Source organism: Serinus canaria, chromosome 2, assembly GCF_022539315.1.
Source record: "Serinus canaria isolate serCan28SL12 chromosome 2, serCan2020, whole genome shotgun sequence".
In the NCBI taxonomy this organism is placed as follows: domain Eukaryota; kingdom Metazoa; phylum Chordata; class Aves; order Passeriformes; family Fringillidae; genus Serinus; species Serinus canaria.
In genome coordinates this window covers 117,710,091-117,733,485 of record NC_066315.1, presented here as the reverse complement: position 1 = coordinate 117,733,485, position 23,395 = coordinate 117,710,091, and the positions used below count along the sequence as shown (strand labels likewise).

The 23,395-nt window shown below is 40.0% G+C and overlaps 1 protein-coding gene across 1 annotated transcript in view; it reads left to right on the top strand.

Annotated features, from left to right (window-relative positions):
* Window positions 1-521: 521 nt before the first annotated feature.
* The window catches only part of CPA6 (carboxypeptidase A6), a 44,298-nt gene continuing 21,424 nt past the window's right edge, over window positions 522-23,395 (top strand). Inside the window, exons 1-5 of the mRNA XM_018910406.3 lie at window positions 522-638; window positions 13,259-13,383; window positions 16,739-16,853; window positions 17,792-17,893; window positions 18,714-18,818. Of these exons, the coding sequence (XP_018765951.1) occupies window positions 522-638; window positions 13,259-13,383; window positions 16,739-16,853; window positions 17,792-17,893; window positions 18,714-18,818 (564 nt within the window). The remainder of the gene's footprint in view (window positions 639-13,258; window positions 13,384-16,738; window positions 16,854-17,791; window positions 17,894-18,713; window positions 18,819-23,395) is intronic.

The following is a 23,395-nucleotide window of genomic DNA, read 5'->3' as shown; positions in this document are numbered from 1 at the left end:
CAGCTACTATTATCTAGAACCTTCTGAGCATTTATGAACAGCTTTATACTACACAAAATTTGTATAAGTTTTAATGGGTAAAGCAAAAGGCATGCCCCAACATGAAGATCACCTCCTTTCTCAAGTCATCTCCCCTCTTGAATGCATGAGAACAATGAACTTTTCAAAGTCCATTAAAGGTTTAAACATGAAAAAACAATGTATTTTACTTAATCTCATCCTCGGAAACAGATCAATCATTTTGGAAAATGATTTCTTTTGTTGTTCTGAGGCAGATGTTCAGTATGGGAGATGTCAGCCTGAATGGTTTAATTTAGAAGGAATGAACAAAACATTTGGATGTAAATGGAAGGTCAAGCTGACACTGATCTGTAAAGAGCAAATAATTTCTATGGAAGTGCATAATCCAGCAGCAAGTTTAGAAGCAGAGCTCCAGCTAACCCAACATTTTCCAGGTGCTGAAAAACAGCACAATTACAGTAGCTCTATGAACCTAATTACTGTCCCTTTGTACTGCTGCAATGAGTCTTAAAGTGCCAATTCAATTTTCTGTTATTGGCAGTGATAAAGTCATACGAGTTGTTCCTGAGAGTGAGAGAGAAACACAGATCCTGAGGGCTGCATTCAACAGGCTTAAGGTGAGTTTGGTTATTTTCATCTTCCTTTTCTGAACTTTTTTGAAGACTGTAGTGGATTCACTGACTTGTCTTTCATTTGGCACTTCAAATTATTTTATTATCTGGAAAGAAGTCTTTGCCCAATAAATTCCTAATTTACCAATAAAATAGCACAGGTATTAGATTCATCATGCCTGACAAATTTAACAACACTTACTTCCTTGAAGAGATACAGGTGCCATACTTGTAAATTTGCTTTCTTTGCTCTTCCACTTCTTGCTAGCATACACAGTTGTTTCATTATCTGCTCAATTGTTATTTAAAACACTGAGTTAGTTCAAGTTGTGAACACACAGAGGAACATGAAAAAGGTTTCAGTTTAAGAATCTCTCTGGCAGAATAATTTTCTAGAGGCAGATGACAGAGTGTCTAGGACAGGGAGCCAAAATCTTTCTTCCCTGGCCTTTCCCTGCAGATATAAATGAGAAGCAGCAGTGCCACTGCAGCAGTGCAGCACAGGAGCACTCTGCAGCATGCTGCTTTTGCTGGCACAGCTTACCAAGGCAGAGGCAGCATTTCCACAGCAGTCTGGCCCACTGTCCCAGAGCATGGGCACTGCCTGTAAGCCAGGTCTATAATCCTGAAAAACGGACTGTACCATGCACATGCACTGCCCCCAGGCACTGTGGGAAAGGGATAAGCTTCATTAATAGTCACCAAAACAGCCTAACCTGAGCAGAATCAGTGAAGTGCTGAGTGCCGCAGCATTTGGAGCATGTGCAAAATCTTTGGGCTGCTCACTACCTTCAACTCCAGCAAACTGTGAGGCAGTCTGTGTGTAATTCTGCCTCTGTTGTTAAAACTTACATAAATGATTGGGTTCTCAGTGAGGAACAAATGAAGGTGCATTTAATTTTCTAGTCCAATAGTTAACATCTGGGATACGAGTAAATCAAGTCGCTGTCTGCATACCAAATAAAATAAAACTAAGGTGTTAGAAGAGGTCTTACACCTTTTCATCTTTCAATTGTGATGAAGCTCTCTTGCTAGTGTTTTTTAAAGAAAGAGGACTGAGCTACCTTAGGTACCTTAGCCCAGGAGAAGGCTTACTGCTGTGAATACTCCAGCAGTCAAGACGTCGACACCTTACTAGCTTTAAGTAGGACAGCTGAGGCTGTCTTCATCACATTTGCCTTTCTTAACTCTGTGTTTGGCTAGTTCCCTGTTCAAGATGCTGTACTTTGCAACCCCCATTCTCAAGACATCCAGCCTGTGCACATGTTGCATGAAAACTTTCAGTGTTCAACAGAGGCAGTGTCATGATGCCATGGATTAGACCCTTTGCACTGTAATGCCCAGCTCTCCTAAAGAATATTGTCTCACATTTGTTCCTGCACTGCTTATTAAGGGCCTGACCTTCACCTGTGAATGTTACTGTAACACCCCAAAAAGGATACTTGTTTTACTCCCAATTAGGAAAAAAACCTAACCATAAACCTGAGCAATACATGTGGAAGGTGGTTTTTGCATTCATTTCTCCCCCCAGGATGTTGGAACATAAAGAGGGAGCGCATGTGGTTTTTTTCCTTTCTCCTCATATTGTAAAGCCTGCAAAGCAAAGAGGTTACTCACCTTCCTGTAGCTGTTTCTCATTACACAGCTCCCTTAGGCTCCCAGAAAGAGATTCCTTCAAATGAAAGTGGGAGCAGTAGAAACTTGAATAAATAATTGCATACTGTAACTCTGAGAGCAGGATAATAAAATTTTGGCAAACTTCAGCAGAATCTGACTAGTTAATTAAAAAATGATTGATTCTGATGAGAAACTAAGCTGAGGAGGTTGAAAGGATGACTCAAAAAAAGAGAGAGTGTAGTGACACCCAGTTTCATGAGCACAGGCTGGGTTTGGCTGCATGTCAGGTCTTAGGGCTCTTCCATCTGCAGCTGCTCCACTGCCCATCTGCATGGGGTGCAAGAGACACCCAAGTGGATAACAAGTAATAGATATGTTTAACATTAATTTATCATATTTCCACCCTGCAAAAAAAACCCCTCAAGTTATTCCCTCATGAAGAAGAGGATCAATAATGACACTCCTCAGAAATGCCCAGTCCTTACAATACCAGCAGAAGTCAGTTGTGGCTGCAAGACACCAGCCAGCCCCACTGGAGAGCCATGTGTTTGGAGTTGTGCAATTTTTAAGTCTCCATGTCAGTTCTCCCCTGTTCTTCTCTCACCCCCAGACTTCCAGAGTTGAAATTCAATGTACAGTGGATTTATGTTCTGTTTTTCAAATATGAACCTTTTAGCACAATGTTGATTATATGCTCTGGAGGAAATGGAAGACAGTGTACAAAAAAACCCAAAAACCTCCGTAGTGCAAAATAAGCTGCAAGCAAACCCCAGATATAGTCCTGTTGGCATCTTAACAAAATATGCCTGACAAACAACAGAAATATGAGCAGGAGTGTCAACAGAGATGTATGAATTGCTATAATTACAAAGACTGCACTTTGGATTTTTTCAGTTTTGAGTCAGAAAACCAGAACTAGCTTAAAGACACATCTCCTTTGAAACTATTTTGGTTTGAACAGTAAATTAATACCAACCTGTGACATTACTCACACATTCTGTTCCTCAAGGGGGAAATAAAGATGGAACCAGGATTTTTTCAAGACATTACAGTTTTGTTATGTTACTCAGTGTTGTGCAAAATTCAGTTTTCAACCTGAGTTATGATGTGGCCTGATAGTATTCTCTACCATTGTCAGTATTATAAGAATAAGAAAAGTCAATAAAGGTAAAACTTATTTTTGTTGTTGAATTGAGAAGAGTACATGCACTTGGGTTTCAATTCAGACACGTTTCTCTACCCTGGGAAGTCGGTCTATTAGAGATGAGGTGTATTTCAGAGGGCCAAAAGTTACACTCTCTAGGAATGGCAGGATTAATCCCCATTAGTCAAACAGGAACTGTGGTGCAAAAGTCATTTGGGGAGCCCAGTTTACCTCTGATGTGATCCATGCACAACATAAATATTTTGAATAAATTCCCAGGACAGTGCAAGCACAGAATAGATTCTGTACAAATGGATTGTTTGCCTGTTGCAGGATTTCCTTGCACAGAACAGACCATCTGTGGTAATAAGGCAAAGGGAACATAATCCCTCCTGTCCCAGGCTTCCTCCTCGCTGTGCCTGGTGGAGGGAGTTTTCTACAGACTTGTGGTGTTCTGTGCTCATTCCAGCCATCCTTTAAACTGACACTTGTGTGGCAGAGTGATTTAGCCTTTTCTTCTGGCATACATCTCATAATCCAAAGAATTATAAGAAAAACTCCTTTCTGTTCAGTTCATATGACACTATCCTTCTGAAGGGCATTATCACAAAGAAGCTTGAAAAAATGATCCTGATGATCCTATTGCAATGTATTTTGGTGTCAGGCAGAGAATAAAGCAAATGCAAAGATACTCCTCCTTTTTGAATACTGATTTGGACAAAGGGAAAAGAACCAAGAAGAAAATAAACCAGCAGTGAAAGAACAGCAATGTGTCATAAATAAAATTTCCCTAATTTTATCTGCTAGCTTCTTAATTTCTGTCCTTACCAGTGATTTTTCCTGACTAGATTTTGTCATTTACAGTCTGTTCTAACAGCAGGGCAGTGGGGAAGGAAGTGGTGAGAGCTCTGCCTTTTGCCATGCTGAAGCCAGTGCCATGGAGGTCAGCAAGGTCAATCCCTTTTGGGAAAAGCACCAGACACCCAAGGAATACTTTCCTGAATGGGCATTTACAGAAACCTATCCTGAGACATCCTTGAGGGATCATCTGGGAACTGGCTATATGTCTTGATGTATTTGAAGTATCTCAGAGTGTGTCCCCAGGGATTAACTTGGACTGTGGCAGTTGAGCTGAAACAACCCCCAAAATTCACACAAGAATTTCAGGACTACTGAGGGTTTTTAGTCCACATGGAAACCTCTTGATGTCAAACAGGACTGCTCTTGTAACAATACTTGAGCTGTAAGGTTCATTCACACATTTTTACAGAAGTTGCAGTCCCTAAGAACATCTGAAACCTAGCAGCTGGAGCTCCTCAGGAGGGATATTTTCTCCCCTGTTTTAAGGGAAAGAATTTAAAAAGTCCATATAATGCTTGGTGTAAAAAATCCCTGAATTCTACCTGAATTGTCCAGGCTCTGCTACTGTATGAATGCCATTGCCTGTAGTGAGTGAATAATGGACAATGAATGTTTCATTCCACACATTTTACTTCTGTTCATGAATTGCCCAGTGGCAAATCACATTAGTCATAATCACTTACTAAGTAATTTCCACAAATTAGTTTTGGTCTGTAGCTCCATTGCCCACAGTACTTTGTTATTAATCATTATTATAAATTGATTCCTTCATAGGCTGGTTCTGTTAACTTTAAGGTGACAGAATATTGCTTTTTTTCCCTGGTGGGGTGAACATAGCATGTAGATCTGCACAGCCAGTAAAAATAGCCAGCTGTATGGATAAAAATTTTTCTGTTGTGAGTTCTGTAAAATTGCCTGAACGTGCATGTATTCAACCAGTAAACTCAGCTACAGGAAAGACTAAATATAGAAGCCTAAATATAATGAGTCAGATCAGCTCAAAGCAGAAGGAGGGGGCTCTGGCCCAGACCACTCTTGTCTCAGCCAGACTGAGCAAAGGTCCCTGTGCCTCCCCACCAGCCCCTCACTGTAGGACTTCATCTCTCCAGAACAAATACTCAGGAAACTCTTGTGCATCATGCACTGCTGGGTATGCAATTGTTTCTTAGGGTAATATGTGTCTGAGGTCAGAAGAAATGAGCAGGTGGGGAACAGAGAGCCATGCTCTTTTTTGAGGCAGGAGATGGCAGTTTCTGGTTTTTAATGAGTGACAGAGATAGCAGCAGATGCCATCACTGGCAGATGCCATCACTGTGTGTACAGCAGTATCTCTTGTGTCCAGCTTGTTCCTACAGCATTTCTATCAGTCTCTGTGGGGAAGAAAAATAAGACCCTGGTAATTGTGCTTCCTACCAGCAGCACCACCCCACATCCTTAGACAGAATTGGCACAGACCTTGTGGCAAAGCCCACTGGGGTAGATGTGAGCATGACAGGGGTAAATGATGCTGGAGCTCCTGCCTTGACTTTCATAAAAGATGTATAGTATGCAGCTATACTATACAGGTATGACAAGTATATAGCATAGCAGTGCTGGGGAACATTTTCATAGGGTTGTTATGGACTAAAATGCAGCAAATACTTTGACACTTCAAGTGCAAACTCAGGGAATTATTTATTTTCCTAGTTGTACATCACTGTCCAGCTTTTAGATTGGCTGCTGCTGTAATGCCATCATAGGTGCCAGTCTTGAATTTTACAATTTCTGTTGCCATCTTCACTGTTATAAATAATTTCTCTTTTTATATGTATGGTACAAATCTTTAATCCTGACTTAGTGTTTAATACCAGAAATATCTTTTTGCAGGTTCACTGTTCCACTCAAATAATTTCCAAATTATTACAGTGAGCATAAATGAAAGACAAATACTTAGGATCATAGTGCCACAGTAACAAGAATATTACTGCCTATTCTCTGTCCCCCAGGACTCCTCTTGACCATCTGTTGTCCCTCTGCTTTGTACACCTCTCCAATGAATGCCTATTTCCTCCTGCTCTTTCTTGTTCAGAAGACAATTTGAGGAGCCTGTTGCTGATTTATGAGCCATTTCATGCTTTTAATTCTGTTGGACCTGAATGACAGAAACAAATGTCACATTCCCAAGTGCTTTGCAAAGAAACAAACGGGAATTTTCTTGGGTCCTCAGATGCAGCAGATTCTGTTTATCTGCTCTGGAATTTTCCTTTGTAAGCATTATTTTTGAAGTAGCATGTCATTTGAGCCTTGAGTGATAACTTCTGCTCCATCAGTGGTCTACAAGCACTTTTTATCACATAACGCCTGCCAGACTGGGATTGGAACTGTTTGTATAGGTAGCAAAGAGGCAACTGCTCTGTGAACATTCCTGGCATAATAGAGTTAGACCACTCATTCTTCAGTAGTTTTTATAAAAGAAATTCCTGGGCACAGCCAGGCACTTCTTCAACTTTGGGAGGAGCCAGCCTAGCAGTCCTTGAAGCCAGAACTCCATTCCTTTTTGTTTGTTTTCTAGCCCGTACAGCAGCTGCTTATCCATTGTAATCCCTGAATTGATCCTGTCATTGCAGTTCAGGGAATCAGAAAAAATGTCTCATAGAGGAAAAGGATCACTTGGCTATAAATCTGATAGTTTACACCTCCACAGGAAAATGCTTTAAAAGGCTTCAGAGGACAAAAGCCTGTTTGAAAATGCAGTAAGAAAGCCTGTCAGCCCAAGTGGAGCTATTCTTATTTGCAACAGGAAAGAAGTAGCTCAGCAGCCAGGGCTGCCTGCATATTACTTTGCACCTAAAGCAAATGATGCTTTAGATACTTTAATTTTCAGTCTAGATTTTACCCTAGCTCATGGTTAGGGTTCCAGTCAGAATATTTCAGATACACAAGGAACATCCACTGACAACAGAGGGTATTCATCGATATATCAAAATACATGTTTGGAAAACACTTGCCAGGCTCAGAAGGAAAATTTTGTTGCAGAAAAACTTTAGTGGGAAAATACAAGATAGAGCAGAAGAGCCCAGGTAGTGAAAGTGTTGTTCTCACACGACACAGAAAGCATGGGCTTTCTGAGATGGAAGGAATCTGCTGCTTCTGAGGAAGCCTGAGCCTGAGCTCACCAAAGTCACCAGCACACTCCCAGTGGAAGCAGAATCAAATCCAGGGCTTACTATTCCATTTCCCATGCAGTGCAGCAACAACTGCAATTTGAACCAAGTTATAAATAGCTTAACAATAAACAAAAGAAGGGTTTGGCCATTTTTTGAAATGAGTCTGTTAAAGACTTTTTCACATCTTTCAACTAGCCCAGTGGCATCTGTACTTGTAAGAACAGATATTCAGTTAGTATATAATTGGGTATGAGTTTTATCTCAGTGACTCTCTTGAGGAATAGCCTACAGGTTGTTTTCAATGTAGAGCCCTGTGTAAAATTATACCAGTGTAAATAGAGTGGGAAGACCATTACTTCATTACAGTTCCACAAAGATTTGCAAATCTCAAAACTTCAATCTGTGCATTGTTCATGTTCTGTTCCTGCCAGGTTATTGCAATCCCATGAATCATTCCCGATTTATTGGCACAATTACTCTTACCAGCCTCACTGAAAAGCAAATAAATACTGAAAAGTTAGAGCCAGTAAAATGTCTAGTGCACTCAATCAGAAACCTAAATTACTTTGCACTGGGACTGCCTTGTAAGTCCTTTCAGAAAGCACAGGGAATTCCACACTGGATTGCCACTGGACCATTTTGCAGCACATAAAGGGTAGCTGAACCTGATTGACAATCAGAACTGCCAATTAAGTTCGTTAATTGGCAGGAGCAAGTGAGGATGAAATCAGTCCTGGTCCTGAAAACATTTGCAAGGTTGAAGACATTTGAGAGGAGCAGTTCTGCACTTTCCAGGTGAACCACAGCACTGCTGTAAGTAGGCAGCAGTGTCAGAGTGAACAAGAGTCATTCCTGCATGCTTCTTTCTTTTCAGATGGACCAACAGAAGTCTAAAATTCTGTTGCTCACTGTGCCTGTGTGTGTGAGGGGTGTTTGTGTGCATACATGTATAAGTGGCTGTGTTTTTGTGTACTATGGGATAAAAGCTCAGGGGGTCAGACTTCTGATGATACCAGTAAGACTAAAGCAGTTTCTACTTCTATTCTCTGCCTTCTACAACTGGATTTATAATTGAAAACTTAGCTAATGACTTTCATGACTGTTTAGGGTTTTTATGTGTCTGTCCATGAGAACATGGATACAAATGGAAAACCCACATTTCCTGAAAGAGCCCATGAGCAAAGAGCACCCCTGCTTTCATTATTGACTGCACTTTCCCTTTTAGAAGAGACTCAGAAATGCCAAGCCATTTCAACTGACAGCATCATAACAATAATTATATTCTGAACTTTACAGCTGACAGCATTTCTCAAAGAAACCCATTCATGGTGATGTTAAGGCAAGGCCAGCTTTAGCACATGTATTGCTGGACACAACTCAGTAGGAATAGAAACTGGAATTGCTAGGTAATAAAGCATATAACAAAATTACTGTCTTCATGGGGAATAGCACAGATCAATCATAAACTATTTTCTCCAGATACTAAATGTAAGTTATGGCAAAGTTATTGTAGTTATTTTCATGACAAACATCAATCATCTCTTTTGATTGATACATAATTGCAGACCTGATGAGAGCACTAAGCATCTTCCTTTCAGGCTAAGTGGAAGAAGAAATTAAACATCTGCTTATGAAAAGGTAGTGAGGGACAACTGGAGGCTACTGCCCAAGAAAATTACTTTCATTTCAAAGACCAGGCTAAACCCCACAGGTTAAAGAAACTGGGGATTTATTTCAGTGACTTGAATTTAAAAAAAGACTGTAGGATTTATGCAGCCAAGAGAGTGTTTGTAGGGAAAAACAGTGAGACTTTTCTTCCCAATGAGCTGGAGGAGAACTGAACTAGTGAATAAAAATCTTCCTGTTCTGTTTTCTGTCTTGGCAGAGCAAAAGAGTGTTCTGTACACCATTTGTGATATGTAGGATTATACTAACAAAGTGTTTGTATTCTTGGAAAATTATTTGCATAATTTTAACTTTGGAAGGAATTCTGAATCCTATTAGTTAAGCACCCAAATCTCTTTAAAATATTTGTCCTTTTGCTTTGTTCTACTTTTCATCACTGTACTGACCAAAACCTAGAGACCTGAGTAATGAATTCAGGGTTGCTGTACCTTGGAAGGTGTCCAGGTAAGAGCTGATAGATTTATTTGAGCTGTCTTTAACACCTCAGTTTAAAGAGAAACTGCCTACAAAGAAACCTGGCTTTCCTAGGAAAATATTGAAACACAGGGACTTTAATGGGACAAGCGAGGTTGAAAAACGAACAGACAGTTAAAAAAGAATACTTTTTATGTAATTAAAGTTAATGATCTCTAGCACTTTCTTTTTTAAATAAAGCAATAATGTGTTTAAATGCTTTGGAAAAAGAGACCTGCCTGTGTGCTCTTACATAGAATTTTTTCCTCATAGAAAGCAACAGAATGCTCATGCTTCTAGTGAGATTCTGGGAAAGAGCATTCCCTGTGCATCTGGGGAGCCACCACTGTCCCTGAGAACAGGTACTCGTGGTCACACTTGAGTGGCAAGTGCTGAGTAATTGGTCTCCTGGTCCCAGCTCTGAACTTCCCGAAAAATCTTGCCTGGGCTCTGCTTATTATCCAGAGGCTTTCAACATCCCAACACCTTTTAAAGGCAACCTGCTGCTTGACAGACAAGAAAAGATGTGCAAATAAGAGTGTTCTGCAGAGGAAATGAGAATATTTAGGTTTGCAGACATGCTCTAAAGCATATTGCTTTTCCTCTAGCCTCAAGATACCAGGTGAATTTTGAGATTCAAATATTTGGCTGTACACTCGGGGAGTTTTGTAGGAATCCTGCATCAGGGGTTTTTTTGTAGCTGAAGAATCTTCCTCCCATCTAGCAAATCCAACCACCTATACAGCAAATAGAAATCATTTGGCACTCCATAATACTGTATAAGGCTCATGTGTAGTGTGTGGGGGTGACAATACCCCCTCACAGAGAGGGCAGAGGGTAGGACAGCAATTAGTTTCACTGCCACGCACTAGCCAGCAGAGCCCAGCATGGAAATCCAAGGCATATTTGTGAGAGGAATGATGTTGAAATCAGAGTGATGACTTCAATAAGACCCTCAGTATCCATGGGAGGTGCAATGATGAAGTGTCCTGAAGATGACAGTGAGTAGAGGATAGTTGCACTTGCTCAGTCCAAACATGCTTGCTCCCAAATCCATCTTCTGTTTGTCAGTTTTTATGTGCTTGTCACACCAAGGACAAGCTGACAGCTGCAATATATATAAGATGTCTGCTGGAGATACATGTTCCTTGTTAAATGCTTTGTAAGGCAAAATCCAGCCAGTGGATATTCTGGACAGCACAGGTAACATCTCCCAGAGAATCTCTGACTGCTTTGTTTACATTGAAAGGATGAGAAGTGGGAGTCAAAGGAGCCAAATTACCCAAACAGGGAACTGAGATGAAGCAGAGTGATTTGCACTCTAAATATGGGATTTGTTTGTCTTACTTCCAGGACAATGCTAGAAGTGAATTATTGCATTTTCACTGAAAGAGGATAGTGGCAATATGCCACAGATTTCATTAGTTAAAAGAAGATTGCTTCTGCTTTTGATATTCACTTACAGGCAATAATGTGAGGAACAATTAGAATACCTTAGATCTTAAAGAGTCTGGTGATGTTATAACTAATAGTGTGAACATTGGTTGGTTTATCAGCTCCATGGTGATGGAGAGTTTCACCAAAATAAATCCTGAGTGACTGTCAAGAACAAAGACATATTTCAGGTGTATATCAGTTGTGATTTGTTGAATTTTTTTTTCTGTTTCAGTTTTGTGTGCTTAGATATTGCACTTGGCCAGAGGACACTTCAGTTGTTCTTAGCTTGTATGTAACAATTTATTTTTATTTTTATGAAGATGGCTTAAGCTGAGCTGATTGATAGACTGTTTCTCTAAGAGCAACAAAATTACCCTTTCTGATGTATATTTTTTAGGAATAAATCTTAAAAGTCAAATACACATATGGCATGCTATTTGTAAAAGTCAAACACACATATTAACCATGTGTGAAATTACCCATGTTGAAGTAGGGGGGAATTTCACTGGGTGCTTATAATTTATCAAAATATGAAAGCCAGATAAACTAACAAACATAGGGTGTTAGTGCAGTGATCTTTATTTGTAAGCAGCATTTAGCACCATTTGATTCATGACTTTGGTTTCTACTGACCATCTGTCATAGCTGCTGTCAGCTTCACAAGCCTCGTGAACTTTGCCAGTCCTGTGTTAGACTTCAAAGGATGCTGCACCCAGCCACCACTAGGACTTGGATCCAGAGACCATATTGTGGCAGCATGAAACAAAGAATGGTTTTGGCAAGAACAAGAGGCTGGCCCTGTGTTTCAGCTCTGCTCCTTCAAAAGTAGCAGGCATTTAATTGGATTAACTGAGCTGAGGTCAGCATTGCTAGAAGAGGTAGCACCAGGTTCAGCATCAGGTGCTCTCCTAGGATATTCTTGCTCAGGGTCATTTGAGAAATGGTGAGAACTAAACCTGTCTCCCTGGAATCTCCCTGTTGCCAGACTGTACTCCACTTGCAAATGAGGTCCATAGCAAGACCAGGTAAATGCATTTGAAGTTTTCAAATAGCTTCTATGGCATGAAAGAAGGGAGAAGATTTTAAAGTATAAATTATAAAAAACTTTTAAGATCTCTGGAACGCAGTAGACACTCATGAACTGTATTAAGAGGTTCATCAGTGCAGCCTGGCACAGCTGATTGCAACAAAACAGAAAATACAAGACAAAAACCCAAAAGACATTCATCAAGCATTAATCCTTTTTAGATTCTCTTTAAGAAATGTGTGGACATGTAATTAGTATCAATTTCCTTCCTTGTATTCAGCTCACAAATGTATTTTTAAGGCCTGTGGATCTTGGCATGCCCCTTTGTCATGTTGATACAGAGATTGTTGCTGAAACTCCTATTTTTAATCTCCTATGAATATCCAGAAGCTGTGGAAAGAGTTTTGTTGACTTGTCTTCTTTCCACTGTTCTCACACTGGCTGAGGAGGAACTGTGCTCACCTCTGTTGAAGAGTAAGTGCTAGTACACTGTTTTATTTCAGGGTGCAAAACACTGAGTTCAAATCACTTTGAAAAAGGGATTTGCAAATTTTCTTGCTTTCTTGAGAATTCATGCCCTAAAATTTCTAAGTGTATTTCAGATATGGCAATGAAATGAAGTAAAAATGGACAAGAAACATCCCTTATGTATGTGCAGATACAGATAGCACAATAGCAACAGTGGTTCAGTAGCTACCATTTTTTTACAAGATTGTAACAATCTGATTATCTTAGTCCTGTTATTTTGACATTTAGTATAAAATTATTGTGTGTTCATTATGTTGGTGACCTCTGATCAGCTTATTATCCAGAATAAAGCTCGAGTATATTTTACAAAAACAAGTGGTATGTGCTATGCCTTCTATACCTCTTTAGCATTTTTTATTGCTTTAGTGAACACAGAAAATGCCTTGCAAAATAAAAAAGAAACTGCATAGGAGTTGGGAATATATAGTAGTCTGAGGAGGTGCATGAAGCTGGAAGTAGCTTTTGTTTTGATCTGTTTGAGAAGGCATATTCTGAAGACTGTTCTCAGTTCCCACTGGCAAATCTCCCAGGAGAGTTGTGGTAGGCTGGACACAATCAACCCTCAAAATCTGCTCCGTTAGCACAGGCGTCGAGCTGGACCAGCCCATGCAGTTCTGCTGTCTCTACCATGCCTAGAGGGTTGGCCCCACCTTCAAGCATGCTTTCCCCTGGGCTTCCCCACCTACACTGAATGCATGTGAATTACAGGTTGGTTCCTGCACTACAGGTGGACTTGTGGCAGCCCAGCAGCCCCTTCCACATCGTCGAAGGCGCAGCCGCTGACGTGCGAGTCCCGCAGAACGCCACGCGGAGCCTGCTGCCCTTCCTCCAGCAAGCAGACATCCAGTACACGTAAGCCCATGCTCCACTCCCCGTGCCTCGCTCCAGAGAGCTGGCCTTGGGGCAGGTCTGCACCTACCACGCCAGGAGTGCTCGAAAATACCTTCCACATCCCAGCAATTAGGCTGGCAGACAGCTCGGCATTGCCCAGAAAACAACCGCTTTAATGGCAGAGCAGCAAATCTCCCACAGGCAGCAGCTTTAATTAAATGTCCTCCTTTGGAGTCAAGCTGAAGTGTTTTCAATGTATGTGAAATCACATCTGTTAAGAGAGGGTTGGTAATTACTAATTCTGCAGCCTGCTTTGCCTCTTTCTTTATTTAGCACAAGCAAGGTTTATTTACAAGTGAGCTGCAAATGCAGAGGCAAAACTTCTGCATCAATTATGCAGTGACCAATGCAAGTCATACAGTACAAATGCAGTACTTTTAGTTTCACATATTATTTATAATTCTCCTTAAAAAAATTCAAGGTAATTTTGGAGTATACTTATCCTTTCATATTTATCCATATGATGTACTGGACAAGAGTAATGATCTTGTTTTAAAGCCTTCTCAATGGCATGCCTAAGCATCTGAATAATCAGCTCATGACTTCTCAAACATTTGCTGAATAAAAACCTACATGAGGTTATTTATACTTATTTCTCAGTGATAAAAGGAGGGTGTAAATCATAATGTAGATGTATTAATGTGTACATATGTATAGTACTCATCAGAATGCCATTTTTATTATAACAATGCTCTCTTCTTAATTAGTTGTTCTAAAAATACAGAAACAAACATAAGGAAATTAAGTACACAAGCTCCATAGCTGCAGTTCAGAGTGACTTTCTTGTGGGTTCTGCACTGCTTTGGTTTTGTTTATGTTTAAAACTGAGATGGGGCTTTTTCTAATTGTTTTCCTGTGCTTATAAAAAAATGTTCCCTAATTACTGTGACCCAGCAGTTGTATTCATGTCTGCTGCTGTTCCTGCTCACAGTAATCACCTTCAATGAAATGACAGAAGGACATTTTATATGTGTTATAAACACTCTCTGTACTTGAAGACCTCTGCTTGGGTTGCAAAGCAATGTGCAAGCACAAGATCTGCCAGAGCAAAAGGTCTCTGCAGTTTACCTCACAAAACATGCTACAAACACTGGATTAATCTTCCACAGAGAAAATCCTTCTGACTTTTGGCACACAAGTTGTGTGCACTTGGAAGGAAACTGAGCAGCATTTTACCAGGTCCAGACTTGTCCTTTGCTCTCCCTCTTATTCTCCTCACTGCCTGTTTTGGATGGTCCCAGCCATTAGGAACAAACCCCTGCAAAGCATGTGCTTGTCCTGACAAGCCTCCTGAGATCTGTAACTCCACAAAAGCCAGGAGGATTCCCCATGAGAGCAATAACAGCCATCGTCAGGGAGCAGCAGGAGCAGGCTGGCCAAGCACAGCCATGCCCACAGCACAGCTGGGGTGGGAACCACAGCCCTGAGCCAAATTGCAGCTCCACAGCCAAGATTTTGTACAGCTCCTTTTCACATAGCCCATTTGCACTTTGTTTTAAAAATTATTTTTTCCCCACACACACAACAGAGTCATATTTCTACATCCCTTTTGGAACTGGAAAAGTCTGAGCCAAACTCCAGATAAAATTTCAGTGATGCTTACCTGAATTCTAACACATTTACAAAATCAGGAAGCATTTCAACATCCCTAATAATGACCAGCACTTGCCTGTAAAACAGGCTTATCTCTCTTAGGGTTTGACTTCCTGACAAGATGGCCATGAAAACAAGCCAGGCATCAGATAATCTCTCTTCACCACCTTGCCTCAGTTGTTTTCTTGGTAAAGAAGCCCGTTACGTTGCAGTCAGACCTGAGGGACTTAAGAGCCTTTATGTTAGAAGCGCAGACAGTACATAGTCTTTAAGAAGTTAAAAAAAAATTATCAAATCTCATTCAGAGTACAGATGCATAAGTTAACAGAATGAGCTTGATTCTGGTAGGTGCTTATACTAATCAGAATTCTGAGAAGCGGTCCAGCATTTTTTTAACTATTAGATGCCCTAATGACTTGAAGAAAATCACTCCTTTAATCAGCTTTACAGTACTGGTCTTATAGCATATATAGCACCTCACAAGTCAAGACTATAATCATTCAGTTTGCTTAATGAATGTTGCTGATGTAGAACAATGTAATTCCTAATTATACAACTACTTCACTCATGCATTGGAAGATGGGAATAACCTTTACTTTGATTCTATGTGCAGATAGACCTATTACCTTTGAGGCATCTGCTGCAGAGCCTAGTTAGGAGCAGAGTAAATGCCATTTCTTTCCATCTTTTTCCAATCACAGAAGCTAATGCCTGTAAAAATGTAAAAGGTTGAATGTGACTGTCTTTTTATGGGAATGGTGAATTAGTGGCGTGGTAATTACACATTGCCATGCTTTAGGAGAAGAGGGCATACAAGGATGACTCTCAGTTTTACAGTAATGTTGTTACAGATATCTGTGACAGTATTCCCAGCTTCTGCTACTCTCTGGTGGGATGGATGGATGCTTCAGCTTCTTCATTATAATTATTTTTAGATGTTTTCTATATTATAATTTTGTATTTGTGGCATTTTTTATTTTTGCCATGAAACAGAAAAGTTTCAGCTTACACAATTTTTCCTGCATTTTATTCTTAATGCAAAGAACCTCTCACTTTTTATGCAAGTATATTTAAATTTCACTTAACATTTTTCATATTTTCCCTGAGTTATTTTAACAAAACTGGCAAACAACTACAGCAGAGTAAATAATGTAAACAACAAAGCCCACTTTAGATTTTTTGCTTGCTGTTTTTTTCTTGTTTCAGACAGAATGATAACGCTACCAAGTTTTTAATTTTTTTTTTTTTGCCTCTACAACTTGTAGATATATATATTGTTCCATGACACTCCCAAGAGAAAGCGTGTTCATGTTTTTCCTTTTCCTAAGCTTACAAAGATTTTTGAATTGGTTTGAAATCAGTCTTTTTAGATCCATGATCACATAGTATAATCGGATTATAAAACAGGACAGTAAATGTTGCTCCATAAGCAAATGAAAGTGGGTGCTTCTTCACATTGGCTACGTTATTTACATCATTCTGTTTCAGTCATTTAACAAGCTTATTGTGTTTTTAAAGACACTGTTACATTTCAAAGCAGCTGGAGTATTTATTTGGCAGCTTTTATTCAAGTGAGCCTGAAGCACTCTATTGTCAAAATGTAACAGATGAAGTAAAGTCAGGATGGTTTAACTTCTGCTATATTTCTTCTAGACATGATTTGTTGTTCTGATTTAGATTGTGTGTTCTTCTAGTTTTTCAATAAAAAACTATCTTTTTTTAGGATTCTCATATCAGACCTACAGCAAGCAATAGAAAACCAAACTGGAGGGAGGTCCCATAGGAATCGAAGGTCCCTCCCTGGGTATAACTATGAAGTGTACCACTCCCTGGAAGAGGTGAATCAAAATTCATATTGTGCCTCTTATCTGCTACAATGTTGTGTTTAGTAAGGCTAAGGTTTCATTCTCCCTACAAGTTCTGGTTACCTGTCCATCTTCAGGAATGTTCTAAGTGTTTTTTCTTCAAAAATAGGCACTTCCTTGAAAAAAAAAAATCTATTTAATATTTGTATTCAAGGTTTATTTTTACATGTAACTGTCTTTCAGAGCATCTGAGTTTTGTTTTTAAAGTAGGTCTTTTTCTCTGGTTGAATAAGAGATTTGAATGAGTGATTGGTCACACTAAGTCATTTAATTGAGCAATACAAGTAAATGGTTAAGTATTTGCACAGGAGGTACAAGTAGGCAAAAACACTTAGATACAAACTCATTTCTGAGGAATGCTACCCTGGATGATGGCTGGGTAAATAATTCCTGTTGATTTTAGTGTGCTCACATATACAGTTTTATTCTGCACAAAAACAAAGTCACTAGGCTGAGCATGGAGAGTGCTGCATCACAGGATCTGGTGCCCACTAAACAAATACTGCAGGTAGCATTGAGTCCTGCATGGAAATCTGTTTGCCATTGTGTTCTGGCAGGAAGAAACATGGACCTTCTTTCTTCATGCCATTAATATTTAGTGGCAGTGGTGGATTAGCCACATCCCCATTTTTTGATGGAGAGCTTATGTATTACAGTAATACCCAACAATGAAATGGAAAAAAAAATCCCATGTGAAGGCTGCATCCAGCCCCTGGAGCTATGAGTGCCAAATAAAAGTGTGGTTAAAAGTGTGAAAACAAACAAACAAAAAAAAAAAAAAACAAGACAAAAATAAAAACTATAGGAAAATCAAAAAATAGAGAGAGGACGGAGAGCTGAACCAAACAAATGTATTGCAGTTTCTTCCCATGAAATGCAAAGACTGAATGATTTTATTTTTGTGTTTGCAGATCGAGGACTGGATGCATTATCTGAATAGAACTTATTCAGATCTTGTTCACATGTTCTCTATCGGAAAATCCTATGAAGGGAGACCACTGTATGTGCTCAAGGTAAAGATTAAATAGTCAATAATGAGACTAAAAACTGGAATCAGGGAAGACACTGTTATTTATGTTACAGCATATACACCAGAGTCACAGCTTAACAGTGTTTCCTAAGGATGAGTTGCTAAAATCTAAGTATCTCTCTGAATGTAATCTTTAATGAAAAATGGAAAAAAACCTGGAAAACTAAAGCTAAATCCTATTTACCTGGATTGGATATGCATGGAGAAAGATAACAGGACAAGTTCAATTAGCAGGATTTGGATTTAAGTGGATTGGAAAGCTTTTTGTTTACAGACAACTAGGAGAGCAGTTATGCTGGAGAGGGATCCCAGAGGACTGTGGAGCCCTTCTCAGCATGTGCCACACATGCTGCTTCTTTACCTACTGACAAAATTTCAGGACTGAGTGCTCTCAACTCACGTGATTAGGACCAAAAATTAGAGTGTGTAAGCAAGATGCAAAAAAACTTATTTTCAATGTATTTTCTTTTCATCTTCTGTTGAAGAGTTCTGAAAATTTGATTCACTATCATGCAATTCATGTAGTGTCATTGTTCCTCACCCTACTCCACGTATAATCATTCCTCATAAAAGAAGAACTTACAGATCTGATTTCTGCTGCAATTTTTCCCCATAAGTCAGCCTTCTTATTGTGGCACACATGCCTGACATTATCTTGGCCATACCTTTTAAAACTTTGTGTTCCCTTATATGAGGAAATTCAAAATAGTTTAGCCTCTCTCATGTTCTATTATTTTCTCATTCTTGTGTTTTCACTCATGTGATGCAATCTGTTGGTATTTTGTGAATATTCACACTTCAAGTTAGGTAAAAGGTCACGGCCCTACAAGAAAGCTGTCTGGATAGACTGTGGGATTCATGCAAGAGAGTGGATTGGCCCAGCCTTTTGCCAGTGGTTTGTGAAGGAAGTAAGTGTTTAAAATTTACAGTCATACTGTTCTTGCTGTTAAGTAAACTTTTCAATTTTGTTGTAGCAGATCTAACACACTACTAATATGGAAAGTAAATGGCTATTATACCTCTCTTTTTAAAAAATTTTTTGTGGAATACTTAAGTGCCTAATAAACAAAGCTGTTAGTGACAGCCAGACACAGCTAGGCTCAGGACAAAAGTGTGCCAGACACATACTGGCAGAGATATGAAGTAGGATTTTATTCCAAGATCTAAAAGTGTGAAGGTTTTCAGTAATTTTGGTAATTGCCCAGGTAAATCAGTGCCAGTGTGTACTGCCTCAGATCAGTTCAGCAGTATCTTTGTTTTAAGGACTTAGTTTAAAAGAGATATTTCTCTTTTGTGTAATTCCATAGGAATAGAAAGCTAAAATCACAGAATCACAAATTAGAATCACAGAATTGTTTAAGTTTGAAAAGACCTTAAAGATCATCAAGTCCAACTGTTAACCTAACACTGCCAAGTCTGCCACTAAGCTGTCACCCCAAGTGCCACACCTACTCATCTTTTAAATACCTCCAGGGATGATGACAAGCATTTCACTGGACAGCCTGTTCCAGTGTTTGACAGCCCTGTCAGTGAAGAAATTTTTTCCAGTATCCAAGCCTCCCCTGGCTCAACTTCTAGCCATTTTCTCTTGTCCTATCACTTGTTACTTGAGATGAGAGGCTGGCTCCCACCTGGCTACAGCCTCCTCTCAGGTAGTTGGAGAGAGCAATAAGGACCCTCCAGAGCCTCCTTTTCTCTAAAGACCCTCAGATCCCTCAGCTGCACCTCATCACATTTGTTCTCCAGACCTTCACCAGCTTCAGTCCCCTTCTCTGGACTCACTCCAGAACCTCAGTGCCTTTTTTGTAGTGAGGGCCCCAAAACTGAACTCGGGATTCAAGGTATGGCCTCACTGGTGCTGAGTACAGGGGGACAATCACTGCCCTGCTCCTGCTGGTCACACTATTGCTGATAAGGCCAGGTGTCATTGGCCTTCCTGGCCACACTGGCTCATGCTCAGCTGCTGTCAAACAGCACCCCCAGCTCTTTTTCCAATGGGAATCTTTCCAACCACTCTTCCCTCAGCTGATAGTACTGCATGGGGACTCTGTGACTCAAGTGCAGGATCTGGCACTTGGCCTTTCTGAACAGTTGGTCTCAATCTGCCAGGAATTCATCTACCATGCTTCCATGATGGCAATTGTCTTAGTTTTTCTGCTGTGCAATGGCTTCCAGCTCCTGTTTGTTACCCCTCTGGTGTGTATTGGTATAGATGTGCTCCAGTTGGGCTACTGATCCCAATGCCCTCTGCAGGGAAGAAGCCCTAATTCCTACACAATGGGTTTTGGCACTTCTGTGGTTTCTAACACATCAAGATCTTCTGTCTTTGCTGCCATATGGATCTCCATCCCCAGCCCACACTGTGATGGCAGACTGAAGGACCTGTCTAGAACAACATCCCTCAAACATCCATGTGGTGCCCCCAAGTTTATCAAGCCTGGTTTTATCCTCTTCAACCTTCAAATCCAGTTAAAAGCTTTTTCAATGAGACCTCTTAACCTATGATCAAAGATTGTTTTCCCCCTTTGAGACAGGTACACCCTATCTCACTGGGAAGCCTGCTGTTGTGTAAACCAATCTGTGGTCAAAACCCCCAAAATTCTGCCAGTGACACTAGTCTCAGCGCCAGGGATTGATCTGCTGGCTGTTCTTCTTTCTAGATGATTTCACCTGAAATTATGAATTTCATATTATCTGAAAAGCAAGTGATCCTAATGTTTCTTTGATTCTATCTTATTTGATTTATTATCCCTTTATTTTTTACGTCTAGTGTTTAGTCTCCATACTTACCCATTTGCAGTTTTCAAATGAGAGGTGAAATCAAATGGAAATCAAGTTTTGCTTCCAAATTGTCTGGTTCTGTTTTGTTTCTGGTTTGTTGGTTTTTGGGTTTTTGGGGGTTTTGGGGTTGGTTTTTTTGTTTTGTTTTTCATTTGTTTGTTTGGGTTTTTTTTAATATCAGCACTTAAACTCTTCTAATTTGGGATTCATTACAGATGCATTATATGTTTACAAGGTTTTACCACTTCTCCTAGCCAACAAACTTTTGTTCAAGACGAGACATTAGCTGCACAATGGAGACTACCTTGCAATGTGATTGGCAGAAGTCAAAAGTGGCTTAAAAATATCCCCACAGATGTGCTTTAAGTATGTGAGCATGTGCTCAAATTATGAGATGTGCTTTGCATGCCATGTTTTTGCACAAAATAAGGGTTGCAATTCACTTTTACAAGCTTCTTCCTATAAACACACAATTTTCTCACTTTTCTTCCCACCCATCTCAGTGTAATTCTACAATGTATTAATACCTCCTCTGATTTTGCGAGAGTAAACTTCTGCATCATCAGCATCCTAATGCTGAGATGGTCATATAAGCATGTGTGGCCTTCCCTTGGGAATCCCAACAGTGCATAGGAAAGGTACAGAAATAATGAGGCCACTACAGTTTGGATGAGCCTGTCACCAAAAATAGGCTAAATGAGATTCAGGAGCTGGTCTCTAAATTTTGGTTTGCAGCTATTGTGTGTCATCTTGTTAAGACTTCTGTTAATGTGAAGATGAACTAACTTGCAATTTCTGAGCAGCATTCCTAGCCAGGAGAAGATGCTGCAGTAAGGAGAGAAGCTGGGGCAGAAAGGCCCTGGTGGGAAGCCTATTGTTTAAATTCCTCCTTCTTACCAAAGTTTTCCCATAAAGCAGTACAATGTGGCAGTAGGGTAAAAAAATCACAAGACTTCTCTGCAGATCTTATAGCAAAATATAGGCTATGGGTGTGTATATAAAAACCTTCTGGTTGTTATTTGAGATCTTCAGAGAGTAGCTTGTAAGGCTGCTTCTCTAATTATGTAAAAACATTTTCCTGGATTAAAAGTAGTCTCCACACAGCTCCTTCAGACTACAAGAATGTACCACCTTTGTCTGCCCATCCCTTCTCAGAGCAGTATTTCAATCCAGCATTAGAGCAAAAAGCATCAGGAAGAGAATACATTATGCTCATAGTGTCCATCATCATATTAAAAACTACTGGCTAAGGTGGAGAGACAAGATGGTTAGGTTGCTTGGTTTAGGATCTTACTTTTCTCATTGCACGAATTAGAAATGTTTAGTAAGAACTCTGGAAAACTGAATGTCTTTCTGGGCTTCAAACTCTGCAATTCTCTTTTGCTGCCAAACTCCTCCCTTAAGCACCTCCGCAGCCTGGCAGCCCAGTTTTCCATCCTTCCTGGTACTTATTGGCAGTTCTGAGAAAGGGCTGTGAGCTTGGAAATGGATTTTTCCTGGCATATTTGTTGACTCTAAGGAATAGAACCAGAAGTCCATTGATTTAAGGCAAGCAAGAGGTAATGCTGGATTTACATGATGTTGGCTTCTTTTCTAACAGGAACAGCTTACATGCATCCCTTTACTATGCAGCCTGAAATGTCTTAGCAAGCTTTCACTTCACCCTGTGATCTCTGACACTTATTTTTATTGAAGTATATCCATGCTCCTGTGTACAAGAAGGCTTTTCAGGCAATTTAGCTTAGGAAGAAAACCCTCTATGCATGAATGTCACTTAACATTCCTGTCTCAGACTGGGTGCCTCAAACTTTACCAAATACTCAAATTCAGTTTGGGAACCCTCAGTATCTGGTTTGCACCTCTAGAAGTGGCAGTTTCTGGGTGACAGTGGATTTGCTGCAAGCAACAGGAGAGTACCTCCAAAAAATGGAGGTGCCACTGAGCAGCTGCTCATGTGTTTTTTCTGGGCATGGCAGCAGCTCCCCGCTGTCAACAGGGAATCTGGAATTGTTCAGCTAAGCTGGACCTGGCTCCCACCTACTTAGAAATGCAAAAAAGCAGAGTAAAGCAGATCAGGCTTGGGAAGTGAGGAGGTAAGGCTGGAGCATGGGAAAAGGCAAGAGGCTGCCTGCTGTGCAGAACTTGTTCTGTATTTGGGCAATTAAAATAATTAGAAAAAAGAAAATATTAACTAGAGAAAGTTATAGAGAAGTTACATATTTAAAAGAGAAAGAGAATGCAGCAGGATATTATGTGATAATATATTTCAAAGTACAAAAGCAGCCTACTCACATTTTGAAACAAACAAAAGGATAGCAAAGACTATGGTTTGGGGAGTTGTGGGTTTTGTTTTAGTTTTCTGTGTGTTGTTTTGGGTTTTTTTTTTTTCCCTTATAATCTACTTCAGAATGAGCTCTAGCCTTGGCTCTGTGTTCCATAGGTCTGATGTTAATAACAACATCACTGTTTGTTTCTGTGGAAGGCGCCCCTAAAAGTCTGTAGTCTGTCAGCTAAAGATAATCAGATGTTGTGTCAGGATTAGCTGTATTCCTGGCCTCTGGCAAACCCCACCTCATTGTCATTAAATTTCAAGTCAAGAAAGGGGACACCCTGCACACAGGACCAGAATTTTAGGTACCTGCTAATGAGCCACAGAGAAGTGTCTGCACCTGTACCGTAGAGAAATAGCAGTGAGGTTACAGTA